At 35.9% G+C, this 13,099-nt stretch overlaps 1 protein-coding gene across 3 annotated transcripts in view; it reads right to left on the bottom strand.

The window, feature by feature from the left end:
• Positions 1–13,099, bottom strand: part of FAM184A (family with sequence similarity 184, member A) — a 51,603-nt gene that overhangs the window by 21,361 nt on the left and 17,143 nt on the right. For all 3 annotated transcript variants that reach the window (XM_009883174.1, XM_009883158.1, XM_009883166.1), the window contains exons 7-8: positions 11,394–11,519; positions 11,052–11,198 (exon numbers count right to left, since the gene is read on the bottom strand). In XM_009883174.1, the coding sequence (XP_009881476.1) occupies positions 11,052–11,198; positions 11,394–11,519 (273 nt within the window). The remainder of the gene's footprint in view (positions 1–11,051; positions 11,199–11,393; positions 11,520–13,099) is intronic.

Here is a 13,099-nt window from a genome sequence, read left to right as displayed (position 1 = left end):
CTAAATAAATACTCAGTTTCTAGAATGTTTGGGACTTAATTTTGATGGACATACCTACGCACCACTGTAGCACAACTAAGAAATATGTATAACGTATATTTAGATTTTACACCTGAAGCAGAAAGGTTAGAAGTGTTCTACACTGAAAAGAAATTCCATGTACAAACACTTTTGAGAAGCTATATTCATTCTGAGGTCTACCCTATTAAAAAGGCCATTTAAGAAAGTGAGAGTTGCACCTGCTGCTTGCAGAATGACAGATTTCTTTCACCAGGAAAGAAACTGGTCTTGCTTTGCTGTCAAACTGATTCTGTAACTGAAAGTACTAAGATGGGCTAACGATTTTAATACATGTGATTTCACTAAATTTAAAAGTTTTCCAGAGATTTGGAAAACAGATGGAATTAAAATGAACTTTGTTGAGGTTCTTGGACTAAAACTTTCCAGTTAAGTCCAGTATTTAGATTTGTCTCAGATTTCTTAGGCTACCTGACTCAAAGCAATCTTTCAGCAACCCACATTTCCTGATTGTGAAAGGAAAACAGTAATTATCTTGTGCAAAAAAATCCAAACTATTAAATGCTCAGATCTTATTGGCAAAAAAGGTCATGTACAGACCAAAAAAAAGTTATATTTCATAAAGTTAAACTTATATATTTGACATTTCTACATCTTCTAAAAAGACACATAGCAATATTGAATAAATAATGAAACCAGCTTATTGATTTTTAACAAAACTTGAAATACACAAGTACTTTATAAATCTGGAAGTCTAAGTATCGTATCATTATTCAAAAGCATTTAATTCTAGGACAGCTAGCTAAACATCAGTCCTGGAAAAAGAGTGGAAAAGATGATTTAAGAGTTAAGAAAGACTTCAAGTGTGAAGATAAGATGATTTTCAGTCAACATAACAAGGGAATAAAACTCTGCTACAGAAAACCTGATTTCTTGCTTTGACAACACTACAAACGACCAATAAATGCTACTGTATAGAAATAATACAAGAGGACTTTTTAATGGTATTCAATTTATTATCACATGAGACTTTTGTCAAAAAATGTGTGCTTATACAATATTACTGAAGGATATTTTAAAAGATTAAAACCAAGTTACTTAAAAATTTCAAAAACTGCTATTGATGAATCACCACTGAAATCAAACAGGGATTCGCTTGGGTTAATACTAAACCTGACTGCAATTTCTTATTTTCAACCTTTATGAGATAGTAAATAATTTTCATAAAATGCATACATGATATAATAGTAAATTAGAATTATATAGGCTAGTCAGTTGGTATGCAGGTGATTCCAGCAGAATATGTAGCAATATAACCAGATGCAGCTCCATATTGAAAAGTATGTGGAATGGAGATTCAGAATGGAGAATTCCAAAATAAGTCTGGTTGAAATATTATTAAGAAATTCCAGAAAAATTCAAAACATTCTCATGACTACTTCCACAGCAAGGTCCATGATATAGGGAAAAAAGCAATGAGAAGCAAGAAGAATGCAGGTATAATTATTACTCTCTTTGTTCCTATGACATGAAGAAGCAATGAGGAAAAAAAAAGAAAGGAGAATGTGACTAACTCTCACTATTTCTACAGGCTGGAATTCAAGATTATTGGTATGTGGTTTTATTGTGATATGAGAAACCCTTGCTCAATTCTCTTTGAAATCTTCACAGATACAGGACGTATACATGGATCCATTTGTTTCTTGGAAGTATAGCAACTCCTCAAAACAAATCTTTATTTCATATATGCGTATTAGCTGTCAGCTTTTACTTGATTTTGTGATTTCGTTTTTTGGTGTAAGTATTGTCTTCTCCACCCTCAGCATATGCACAGCCAAGTCTCAGATGTAGCCAAGAAAACTTCCTACTGACCCAGAGAAACAGCAAAGAGGTTGCTGCAGCTTTAGAACCCGCTGATCATTGCGGGCCACACAGGAAGAGCAGAAGAGTTTTCACGCAAGACACAGGGAAAGGTTTGTATTCCCACCTCTATTTCAACATATCTCCTAGAAGACCTGCATTTTCAATTTAGTTGGGCCAATTTGTGTTGTAGTAAAGCACAGATTTAGAGATTTGAAACTATTCAAGCTTTGGGATCGCTTACTGTAATGAACAGGTGCTGGTGTTCCCATCACAACTGTCTCGGGGGTCATATTAGTGATCAAATCGTGTCATTTTCCTCAAGGAGGGAATTTACTGCCCCACTAACATTCTCACATTTTCATTCAGTTGCATTGTTTCCTGCAGGACATAAGCTTATTGGATGCATGGAAGTTCTCTCATTTCATTGTTACTCTTAGCTAAAAATTACTTTCAACCAGATTACAGAGGCTTGACACTGAATTTCAGCATCAGTTTTCATGTCACGCAAAGATCCGTTATGTAACACTTTTCCCCATTGATATTTCAATACCAAATTGTGTCAACTTCTAACTTTGATATACAGTTTACTGAGTTCGCAAAATACTGATGGCAACAAAAATTCATGTGCAATACCCGAGACCCTAACTGGGGAAGATCCACCTGAATGTGTTGTGTCAAAGCTGATCTAGATTGCTAGGCAGTCTTTGTCTCATTTTAAGAATGACCTCCAATAGACCCCGCTAACCTTTCTGAAGAAGAAAACCTATGTGCATCCATCAGACGTTAGTAAAAGAAACTACTTTCCGAGATCTTTGTTGAAGAAGCTGAAGGGATCTTTGGCATAAGCCCATTTTATCCAGCTAATGACAACAACCCCAGAACTCTCCCTCGAGATACTTCTTTGGTTTGAAGAGAAAGACTGATTTCTCAGCAGATGCACTGTCTCTGGCTGCCTGGTGCTTCTGTGACAGATGACTCTGCAGAGATTTGGAAAGCAGCTGTTTCCTACTACAACATTTTGTACTTGGCTTGAGGCTTGTGACATGCCAGGAATGGAAGAGCTGCATCAAAATTCGCCCTGTCTGACTGATAAGAAAAATCAACATTTAGAGGTCCTTCCCTTTCCCTTTCCTCTCTGTCAAAACCCAACACTTCTCTGTCAAGGAAACTGAAATATATGTATAAGGCATTCTGAAACACGTAAGTATCTCTGGGACCTAATTGATCCCGATTTCCTCCTGTTTCTGTAGCAACCCTGAGAGAAGATGCTGTGTCCAGGCTATCACAAGGTGGTGATTATCCTGTTGCTTAAAAAAGATGGAGCTTTTCTGTTTTCCGCTTGTAGGAGTCTGTCAAACTGTTAGGCCAAACACCTAGGTATTTGGACACATTTTTACCTGTTTGGATTTGGATTATATACTTTTAATCTGACAAAGCGCAGGTTCAATATTCAAGGTAAAAAAAATGTTTTGAATAGAGAGGATCATTTGAATCTACTGATAATTTTTAAAGTTTTGGGAATGGTACTAGAGCTTCATTTAATTTTACTTGTTTGTCATAATGCTATCAAGAATTTAAAGATTATATATGCATCTTGGCTCATGCTTCCTGGAGCACAGAGGTATCTGTCAACAAGTGCCCTTAATCTGGAATTTTATTCATCTGCTGAATCTCAAACAAATTTTGCCCAACCTACTAAGTTCTCTCAAATTCCTCCCAGGGTCCACTGTTTTCACTGGTTTTGAACCTATGCAAAAGCTACTTGAGCAGCTACTTAGATTTCTATTTACCAGTTTTGAAAGTGTAAACTTAACTCCAAATATCAAACTAAACTCTTTTCTGACTCATGCATCATTAATTACACACAGTAATACGATCTTATTATTCTTCTCATTGACAGGTAGAGTTAAAAAGTCTTTCAGTCTCCTCCAGATTTACTACTTCAAACACTGCCAAACAAAACCTGGTAATATTATTTTTCAATTAAAAGTTTATGATCAGATCAACAAGTTTCTTTGGATATGAAGATATTGTAATTTTAAACATCAGCATAGATGTATTTTTAAATTTAATTAAACACAACAGGTGTGGCGAAGAAACCAAAAGAAAGATGAAAAAATAGTCCAGTAGCACATTTATTCTTAAACAGAGCAACAAGGCTAGCATTCGTTAGTATTCCCACTGTATCCCACTGAAAATACTTTGAAAACTCTGATTTGTTCTGTTGCTTGTGTTTGTCTGTATTGCTGGGTAGCTCTTAATTGTAAATGGTCTTTAATGAATTTCCTCCGTTACATTCAGATCTTTTAAACAAAGAGTAAAATAATGAAAAGAGTGCAGTAAGAGCTGAATGGGCTCACCATAACTAAAAGCCCAGAAAAAGAGATAATACAGCTGGATCTTCGGAATTTTTTTCCACGTTCAAGCTTCAGACAAAACTACAATGACCAATCTAGGTATAATAAATGCACCAATCAATCTTTAGGATCACATCCCTGCATAGGAGTGGTGGAGTGGCCATCCCTGGAGGTTTTAAAAGATGGGTAGACATGGTGCTTCAGGACACAGTTTAGCAGTGGTTTTGGCAGTGTTATGTTGATGGTTCCACTTGATGATCTTAAAGGTCCCTTCCAACCTTGACAATTCTATGATAGAACAGGGAGCCCAGAAGAAGGGAGATTCTTCATTAAGTATAGACAGTCATGAAACAGGGGGGAAAGTACCCTCAACAGATGGTCCTCCGAAGGCTGCGGGGGCTCTGGATTACATGATTATTCACATGCTCATGCCCAATATTTTTTTACTTGCTTAAAGCATAGGCTTCCTGCTCAGAATACGGGAGTACTGATTCTTCTAAACCAGTGGTGAGTAGCGTTATATTTACAGACACTGGATCTCTGTGATTCTCCATGAGTCCCACAGCACAGTTGCAGCACAGCCCCATTAGGACCACAGTTTTGAGAGCTGTAGTCACTTCTGAGAGTTTCCAAAAGCTGCAGAAAGTGGTGTACCTTTGGAAACACAACAAATATCTAGACATGAAAGAAGAGGCATAGAATGTTACCCTGAACTGCGTTCCAGGTGCCCTCTGTTCTTTGCTCCCACCTTGGTATGATTTGTCTTTTAATTCTTTCAGATTTCAGCATTTTAGATTTTAAATCTTGCCCAAAATCCCTTACCATCCACTAGATGTCACGGTAGCCTTACTAGTATTATTATACAAGAATGACCAAAGAGAATTAGAGGGGACTTACTTGAAATTTACCTCCTCTCTGACAGACAAGCCTTCAGACAGTGTGTTCAGGACTATCTCAAGAGAAATGAAGCACAGTAAGGTGATTCTATGCTGAAGGTTAATATCCTTTCTTTCAGGAAATGGCTATAGGGTGTGTGCAGGTTTTCTCTCACAGAAATTTCCATATCCCTTCAAAAGCAAATCTTCTAAAGCAAGGATTACCCAGGCTGTGGAATCCTTGACCCAGGGAGAGAAAGTAGCATTTCCCGACTCAGCTGATGTGAATGCACATCAGCTCTGCGATAAGCACCTCCACATAGGCAAATAAAGACTGGGCTATAATAACTGCCCTGTGGTAGAAGGCTGGTCAATGGGCATTTATAGATGTGCACAGCTCTATGACTTTTCTACTGCACTCCACTTCGTGAACAGGAGTATGCTTAGTGGCCAGGGTTTTAAGATTGAGCTTGAAATTTTCTGAAAACTACAACTTAAATAATGTCTACAAGAGAAGGAAATATTTGCATTTTGATATAAATATATTTTTGATAGTTTAAAAAGGAATACACCATCATAGAAACAAACTCTGAATAAGAAACTCCTGTTTTTCAAAAAAGAAGAGAATCTTTGCAGCAGGAAAAACAAACAACAGCTACCAAAGCTATGTAGTGTAATTTTGTCCATTCTTACTGTACTACTTCTAATATTTCCATTAATAGAAGATGGTATCTTCATGTGCGAAAAGTTGACAAAGTTAGAAAGAAGAATGCCACACTAATGCTTGGTCACATAATACTATGAAGATACATAAGAATGGAAAAACATGCTGACAAAAACATTTATTATACCGGAACATGTTTTACTGAAAACTAAGGCAGATGGGAGAATCAATATTTGCTCAAATATAGAAAAGCCCATCCACAATCAGAATACTTGATCCAATTTACAGAAAGAAATATTTATCACAAGAAGAAATAGATAAGAATACAGGTCTGTACAGAACCTTTACGTTTCAGTGCTCAGAACTGAAGGTTGCACAACATGGAGAAGGAGAAGAGAGAACACACTCATGCTTTAAAAAAGAAAATTCCTGCTATTTCATCCATGGCTGAAGCCTTCTCAGCAGTAAAATGTTTTTAAGAAAAGCGTTAAAAGTCCATTACACAGTTAAGAGAAATGGAAAAGAACTAGCACATCTGAATTCACTACATATTTCATGAAGAAACTCTCACATGGATTGATGTAGAAGTACTTAGTACAATTTACAGGGAAAAAAAAAAGGAAAAGCACTTTCTTTTATGTCTTCTAGAATCACTTCTCCTATCAGAGATAAGAACTACACACTTGGTCTAGTTAACCTACCAACCATGTTTACCTGTAGATAGTAAGTGATGCTTTGCAACTGGGAAGAATGTATTTAAGCACTTAATCAGCTGATTAGCATTTTCTTGCAAGAGAATTGTTTTACTCATAACAAAACTATACTATTAGAATAACAATAATCCTACCTGCATTCTATGAGGGACCACTAAGCATTACTGGTATAAAAGAAAAATATTACCTTGCTTTATACAAGAGCTAGATCTCACCTATCAAATGTGCAACAACTAATAGAAGGCAGAAATTTATAGATTGGCATAACTTAATTAAAAACCCCCACAGCTTAGTACATTTTATGGGCATAAATTTTTTGATTGATTTTTTTTTTTTTAAATTGTTGCCGTTTGTAGCTCTGTCTCTTCATTCAGTTTTTCTGGCATCAGTCAGCAGTATTCCAAGATGAGCATACTCTATGTTGTATTTTTTTACGGTTTAAGTAACTATATTGTGTCACTTCTCTCTGTTCATTTTAACCTGTTCTTTCAACACTTTGCTTACATAACCATTCCTATACTTCAAGTTAGGTGCTACACTTCTTTGTAGCTTGTTTTTAAATCAAATCTGAGATGCATCAATACATATTAGAAAGTGATGTATCCATAGGAGTGAGAGTAGATGATAAACTTATGAAGCAACACAGTATTTTCCATGTTAAAAAACATGTCATTTTCACTATTTTGCACTGGACATGATACTTATCAGTTTGCCAGAAAAAATACATGTCCTTTAAATTTAAATTACATCTCTCAAATAGATGACCTCACTTTCATCTAGAAATAATTTCTTAAATTCCACCCCTCACCCCCCAAAATAATTCATGTTCATTACATCTTTCTGGAATTCCTTATACTGCAACATACTGATGAGCATTTAATTTCTGAATTTAACCTTTCTGAACAGGATTTATACAACCAAGTGGTGAAGTTCTAGACACTTTCTCAACAAAAAGAGCACATGTAGGCCACATTTTCTGCCAAGTTAGAAGTTTACAAATGATGTAGCAGAGACCTTGCTCTTGTATTATTTTGATAAGTCATTGTATACTACTGCTGGTACAGACCAGAATAACGTTTCAAGTGTAAAAATCTGAATTGCAGAAAGAGGAGTTGGATCTCTGCTCTTTTCTTAATTCTTACGCAGACTTCATGCCTTTCAAACGGGTTTTGAATGCATCTTTTCACTAATGATGACTAGGGCTGAGTGTAACAAATTCACAATTTTACACCCGTACTGCAGTATCTCAGGCTGTTCTAGTTCGGTGTAGTCGAAAGAAGACAGGTATGAACAGATATCTTTTTGATGAACTGAAATTTGAATTCTTCCCAATGCTGTTAACTTCAATATATATGTAACAGCAGAAGAATCTCACTTTTGCTGCCGTTTCCAGTCTGTTTAAACTAGACAGCGAACCCTCTGGGGTGAAGAGTCTTACTGTACATTTACAGATTGCCAAGCACAACTAAGGTTATTGCAGTAGTTCCTGTAGTGTCAAACTGGGTCCAATGCAATTTCCACTCAGAATATCGTAATTCTAGATTAATACAACCAAAGTCTATAGTAATCTTTGCATTACGAAATGGATACCAAAAATCTTCTGCTCTTCCATAATGAAAATATTCTCTTTGATTTTTCTTCTATCACAAAATGACTACATCTGTGGATGAGGGGAGAGCAGTGGATGTTTGCAACGTCAATTTCAGCAAGATTTTTAACATCCTTATATCTGATTGTATCACAATTCAGATGGGTGGGATACTAGATAGATGAGAACCGGCTGGATTATCAGGCTGAAAGGGTAGCATTTAACAGCTCACTCTACCTGAAAACTTGTTACAAGCAGAGTTCCTAAGGTATCCCAGTACCTATTTGTTTTAGTATCTTTATCAATGATTTGGAGGAGGATACAGACAGTACCCTCACTGAGTTTGTGTATGACACCAAAATGGGAGGAGAGGAAGAGTGGGCATGGCACAGAAGAGGAGACACAATACATTGAAAGGCAGGACTGCCATCCAAAGGGACCTACATAGGTTATAGGTATGGGCTGATAGGAACCTCACAAAATTGAACAAGGACAAATGCAAAGTCCTTTACATGGGATGGACTAAACCCCTGCACTGGTTCATACTGGGTTACAGATCTGCTTCGCATAACCTAGTTACAGTACGCTAAACATGAATCAGCAGTGTGGCTTGGCAGCAATGAATGCCAGCAGCACACTGGGCTGTAGCAACAACCAGTAGTTTGAGGGAAGGGATCAGTCCTTTTCACTTGGCACTTGTTGCACATCACCTGGAGAGTGCAATTGTGTCACCTTCTCCAGTTCATTCAGCTTTGGTTGCCACAGTACAAGACAAGCGTTGATAAACTTGAACACATTCAGTGGAGAGCTACCACCAACATGGCTGGGACTGGAGCATGTATCCTGCTGAGGAAACCGGGTTTGTTCAGTCTAAAGAAAAGGTTTTGTGGGACTTAATCGCTTTCCAGTACCTATGAGGTGGTTACGGAGAAAGTGGACCCAGCCTTGTTACAGTGGTGCACAATAGGGCAATAAGCAGCAATGACCATAAACTGAAACAGAGGAGGTTCTGTGTAAATATAAAGAAAACACTCACTATGAGGATAATTAACCACTAGAAGAGATTATTCAGAGAGGCTGTGGAATCTTCATCCTTGGAGGTTATTCCAGACCTGACTGGACAAAGCCCTAAGCAACCTGGTTCAAATTCAGTGTTGACTGATTTGAGCAGGAGGTTTCACTAGATGACTTCCTGAGGTCTCTTCCAACCTAAGTCAGCCTATGATTCAGGTCAGTGCAACTCTCAGAGGCTACCTTTTGTTTACTACAATCAGGAGGAACTTACTACAAACCCATTTCTCTAAGACTTAAGTTACCCATCTTGTATGCTATGGTCTGGAATTCTCTCTCCTCCAGGTGTAATGGATAAAATGCAGCTTCTTACAGAGGCAAAGCTTAATTCCCTGCCATCACCAATAATTTTTCAATCTTTATGAAATACCTATCCAACTCAAACACGGGTATGGAAAAGCAACACTTGGGTAAAAAAAAAAAAAAAAAAAAAAGAAGTGAAGACTGGTTTATTTTCTTATTAGTTCTCCGAACACACATGCTGTTATGAAATGGTGCAGCTCTTTGGTACAGTAAAAGGAATGAATTCACAGAATTCACAGAATGGTTAGGGTTGGAAGGGACCTCTGGAGATCATCTAGTCCAACCCCCAAGAGGAAAAAAAACCCCAAAACAACAAACCCAGCCATTTTGCACATGCAGACCATTTCCTATGTCTGCAAATTCTCTAGTAAAACTCTCCTCATTATATTTAGCTTCCTAAGCTTTCTGATTCCAAAATGTCTTCCATATGGAGAAAAAAAATTGTTCATTTGCAACATATGAATTTTCTACTCTGAAACTGTAGGTTAGATTTATTATGGTATTTTTAAAAGGTAAAGATAAGTGAAGTATTTTAAAAGTATGTTAAAACTACAGAAGGTTTAACATATCCCTTTCAAGTTTTACTTTTCTAGAGAAAATGCTATTTATAGATAGAAGCCAAGAGAGTAAATGAAGCTTGGGTAAAGGCAGTAAGTGAAACTTAAAATCAAATAAGTTCAAGTCTTATTAGATTCATTTTGTAAAAAGTAACAGACAGAGAATTTCAAAAACCTCCAGCTTTTATAAGCCTAAGCCACAAGATTTTACAAGCTTAAATTCCCTCGTCAGCAAAATAAGTTGTTGTGTTCCTATAGAAAGTTGTATAATCAAGTGCATGTTCAGCTATTAGACTTCTCAATTTAGACAGCAAATTAAAAGCCATCTTACAATAACACCCTGAAATCAGTCATTCAATGAGTTCCAAAATCTGTTGCTCTTACTTTAAAATGTATTTGTTCATTATCAGCTATTCTTTCAAACTGTAGTCAATAAAACCAGTTCTATAGCACTTATGGTTTGAAAAAAAAATACAAAGCAAGTATTTTCTGTGAATTATCTAACATAACTGAATTTATAAATACGAGTTGCAATTGAAAAACTCAGTATTTATAAAAAACTATCCCCAAATAATATCCAAAATCACTTAAGAAGACATAACTGTAATAAATTTGTCGTAGAAACTGAGGGACGTTTTGACTTTTCAGTGACTTGTACAGTGTCATTATTGTAAAGATAAGTGATACCTCCAAGTCCAAACAATTAGCATTGGTAAATATTTACAGTAGAATAGGTGGGCAGACAGAGAATCAAAAAAATCCTATAGCGAAGAGATGAGACTGCCAACACCCTCCCAATCCCCCCCCAAAAAACTGTAAAAAGCTTATTCACATTTAGTGTAAAGAAGGACATTCATATAATTTTAAGGCATCTTCATATATTACTTTAAAAGTTCGATAATGATTAGGTTTAAAAAGCATTACTCTAACAAATTTCATTTCAAAGACAGATGTCACAACCAATCTCATGTAGTTAATTAGCAATAAACCACCAGCAACTAAACTGCAATGGCCTTCCAATTCTTAAAGAGACCATAGTTACCTGGTCTAAAAGATCTTCAACTTTTTTTTGCCATCCATCCCTTGCTGCATTTTTTTCACGTTCTTTCAGCTGCAACAGCTGAGTCATGGCTGCCTTCTTATCCTCTTCATGCTGTAGCCTCAGCTCTTCACGAAGCTTATTACATTCCTGTCTAAAAGCAAAGGTCAAATAACTAAAATGCAGTGGGCCTTGTGCAAGAAGTGAAAAAGAATTAAGAACTCAGCAATAATTGGAAAAGCCTAGATAATAACAGAAACCTTTGCTTTACATTTCATTTGCTATTACATTTGTATGTAATGTACTTCATTTCTTATTAAAAAATAAAATAAAAAAAAATAATACTTGCCGAAGATTTTCTGTCCATTTTATTTCCAAGTCACGAGCCATTCTGTCAACTTTGAACTTTTCCTCTTCTCTCATGGCAGCAATCATTGCCTCGTGCTGTTGTCTCTCCTGATCTAGTTCTCCCTGCAAACACAAACTTCACAATAGAGACTGATCAGCAGCAAAAAAAAGTATTTCAAACCTTAAACCTGTCAAACCTTTATAATAAAAATGTCACGTTATAATTGGCTCATAAAACTTGAACTATAACTTTTTCAGTGTGTAGTTCCTAATTGAACACAACTAATGGCTATATATCTGCTGATACTTGTGGAACAGAATTCTGCATTCCTATAAAAAGCAGTTTTCTGGAAGCAATATTTTCAAATACGGTTACATTTAATCACAGAATAATTTATATTGGAAAGAACTTCAAACAGTCATCAAGTCTTCTTCAGCGCAGGACTAACTTTAGAATTAGAGCAGGTTGCTTAGGTTCTTGACAAGCACGTTTTGGATTTTTTTTTTTAAATCAGCAAAATTCAGTATTTGAATTTCAACGCTTAAGCTATCGGGATTTGATACAAAGTTCATGTATCTTCTTTCTGTTTCTTGACAGGACAAACCTGCCAGAAACAGGGTTTCACAGTCTGAGCACAGAAAAAAAAAAAAAAAATTCCTATCAATTTGTGTTCAGATTTTACCATACTGGAATAGTATTAGGTACGACCTAGAAATCATACTTACATGAATGTTTTTCAGCAGTGCTTGCTTGCTTCATTCATAAGAAGCAAACATGGCCATCTGAATTTAATTAAGACTTTTTAAAGTGAGCATTTTTTTTCAGGATTTTTTCATTTATATATTTTAAAATCTGTTAAGATAAATATTATTGCCAGTAACTTGCTATATATGAATATTTAAATGTTATAATAGGTGAAGAGAGAAGAATGCAGTAGTTCATACGGACACTTAAGAGAAATAATAAAAAAAAATTCAGAGGAAGTTAGAAAGTGTAGCAAGGTGCACAACTAATAACCATAGCTGAAAGAAATTAAAAAAAAAAAGGCAAACCAAATACCATGTTTCAGGCTGGTTTTGTTAAGAAAATAACACCAGTATGAAAACAAATTCAGGTTTGTTTGTTTTTTTTTTTTAATATTTGCTGCTCTACTTCAAATATTGCTGGATCTTGTAAATGTTTATTGTTTACTGCAGAAAGAAAAAGGAAAGGTTATACTTGGTATGATACTTATATGATACTTAGTATTAAAGTCAAGGAGCTACTGACAGATTAACTTACAGTTCGAGTTCCATCTACGCTAACCAAAATGGCAATATATTTGTGCTTATACAAATTAATTGCTTCAATTGTATAAAGTGGTCACATTTTCTGAATGATACCCTGCTATCTTTCAAGATATCATATATCTTTAAACTATTCTCAAGCATCTTCCGAAATTCTAAGTTTGAGCCTGAAATGAAGACTGTGCCCATTATTTGAGGAAAACATGGTATGCATGCACAAAAAAATAAAAATTTGAAAGGTTTCAGTGAATTCTAGAGCTAGTAAGCTCTGGATCTTGTTTTGCACCAGGACATGAAACTGTCTGGAATAGCACTGGTGTAACACATATCCTTTTTACATTCCAATGAAATACTGCTAAGTGTCTGAAAAATCCAACTCTGGATATATTTTGTATGGACATGCTTGGGCAGCTACA

The sequence above is a fragment of the Charadrius vociferus genome, unplaced genomic scaffold (genome assembly GCF_000708025.1).
Source record: "Charadrius vociferus isolate BGI_N301 unplaced genomic scaffold, ASM70802v2 scaffold230, whole genome shotgun sequence".
Lineage (NCBI taxonomy): Eukaryota > Metazoa > Chordata > Aves > Charadriiformes > Charadriidae > Charadrius > Charadrius vociferus.
The sequence above is the reverse complement of the archived record's forward strand: the minus strand, read 5'-3'. Positions and strand labels throughout refer to the sequence as shown.